The sequence below is a fragment of the Nomascus leucogenys genome, chromosome 7b, assembly GCF_006542625.1.
Source record: "Nomascus leucogenys isolate Asia chromosome 7b, Asia_NLE_v1, whole genome shotgun sequence".
Classification (NCBI taxonomy): domain Eukaryota; kingdom Metazoa; phylum Chordata; class Mammalia; order Primates; family Hylobatidae; genus Nomascus; species Nomascus leucogenys.
The window spans coordinates 85,356,624-85,358,866 of NC_044387.1; the positions used below are offsets into that span (position 1 = coordinate 85,356,624).

A 2,243-nucleotide genomic window follows, 5' to 3' on the forward strand; every position below is an offset into this window, starting at 1 on the left:
CTAATGTGTGTATAATATCCTAGTCTTTGTATTTTCGGGTTTCAGAACTGCATCTTATTCATTTTCCAAATAGAGTATAAAGTGCTCAAAATCAGAGTTTAATCTCTTCCTCTAATATTCTACTATCTTCGGTAGCATTCATGTATTTTTAGTTAACATAACTATTAGTTTAGTTTTGGCTTATTTAAAGCATTTTATACTTGCTTTTTCAGAGGTCAGACATCCCCTGTGAGCTTCTTCCTTGAAGCAGCCTGCTCTATAGGACAGATGAGCCCAGCAGGAGACAGCCCACTGCAGATCCAAACCCTCTAGTCCTTGTCACAAAAAGGGGCTGGGACCTGATGGTGATTATCTTCCTGCCTTTTCCTGGTGGTCTTCTGAGTTGGAGTTGCTTGGTAATTTCAGTGGTGTGACAGCCGGAGTGTTGCTACTAAAATTCCTCCCTGGGCTGCATGAGCGGCTGACAGGGCACGGGGAGAAAACGATTAGCTTCTCCCAGGATTAGTGAAAGGACCGCTGTTGGACAAGTGTGGTCGTCGCTGGATCTCTGCAAAGACACTGTCGAAGCGGCTGCGGTTCAGCGTAAGGTCTGCCAGGGAGACCAGAAGCCCTGCGAAGGCAGTGCTCGCTTAGCCCACCCTGCAGGGATGGCTCTCCAGGTGCTGGGTCCGGGGAGAAAAGTGTGTCCAGAATTGGTTCCTTCCGGTGAGTTCTTGGTCTCGCTGACTTCAAGAATGAAGCCACGGACCTTCTTCGCAGAGTGTTACAGTTCTTAAAGATGGTGTGTCCAGAGTTTGTTCCTTCAGATGTTCAGATGTGGCCAGAGTTTCTTCCTTCTGGTGGGTTCATGGTCTCGCTGGCTTCAGGAGTGAAGCCCCGCAGACTGCCGCAGTGAGTGTTGCAGCTCTTAAAGGTGGCACGTCTGGAGTTGTTTGTTCCTCCCGGTGGGTTCGTGGTCTTGCTGACTTCAGGAATGAAGCCACAGATCCTTGTGGTGAGTGTTACAGCTCATAAAGGTAATGCCGACCCAAAGACTGAGCGGCAGCAAGATTTACTGTGAAGAGCGAAAGAACAAAACTTCCACAGTGTGGAAGGGCACCCAAGCGGTTGCTGCTACTGACTAGGGTGGCCAGCTTTTATTCCCTTATTTGGCCCTGTCCACGTCCTACTGATGGGTCCATTTTACAGAGTGCTGATGGGTCCATTTTACAGAGTGCTGATTGGTCCATTTTACAGAGTGCTGATTGGTCCGTTTACAAACCTTTAGCTAGACACAGAGTGCTGATTGGTGTGTTTTTACGGAGTGCTGATTGGTGTGTTTATAATCCTTCAGCTAGACAGAAAAGTTCTCCAAGTCCCGACTGGACCCAGGAAGTCCAGCTGGCTTCACCTCTCAAGAGGACAGCTGCCCCGCCCCACAGCACATCCTTCCATCCACTGTAGTAGCTGGCGCTGCCCCTGCTCTCCAACATCATCGACCTCCATGGTCTCACCAGGGGAAGTCAAAGTCCAGAGGCGGTGCTGGCCACACACAATCACTGCTCAGCTGCCCCGAATTCTGTACAGACTCGCTGGAGGTGTCGCCCAGCCACCTGCAGGAAGCACTGCAGGACACCTAGGGCTCCTGAGAACTTTGTATTCTGTAAGCAGTTTGCATTCTCAAGGAATCTCAGCTGTTTGGTTTGCTCTTCTGCCACCCACCTCTACCTGCGCCAGACTGAGGGGACTCCCTGCCCCACCCTAACAGAACAGGATTCCAGTTGCTGTTTTAATTTACTGAATGTTATTTGTAACTGGTGGGAGAAAAATGTGGTTATAATTCACACTGTACAGCTTATTAAAAGTTACAGTAACACTATAATTGAAATATTGTATTTTAGGAAATAAATAATGAGATTATAAGATGAAATATAATGTACAGATGAAATATACGATGTCTGGGAATTTGCTCCATTGGCAGGAGAAGCTGGTAAGGTTACAAAGATTGTTAATTCAAATGATAGAAATTGGTTGCTTTTTATGTATAGGTTCTTCATACTGTTCTCTCTACTCTTACGGATGTGTGAAATACTCTACAATTTAAAAACTTCCTTTTAACTTAGATCAACCAAGTGAAGACAAAGAACAAAATAAACAATGAAAAGAAAAGAAAACCAAAAAAACAAAATAGGATTGGAGCGCCTATGAAAATCTAAACCATTGCTGATCTTACAGGAGGTGGAACTCTGGTGATAATGCTCACT

At 46.1% G+C, this 2,243-nt stretch overlaps 1 protein-coding gene across 1 annotated transcript; it reads right to left on the reverse strand.

Annotated features, from left to right (window-relative positions):
• Positions 1–256: 256 nt before the first annotated feature.
• On the reverse strand, positions 257–1,434 carry LOC100599081 (protein FAM218A). The gene is given in 4 exon segments (XM_012508099.2): positions 257–375; positions 378–618; positions 620–678; positions 1,398–1,434. Coding segments are annotated over 4 exon segments (456 nt in total).
• Positions 1,435–2,243: the final 809 nt, after the last annotated feature.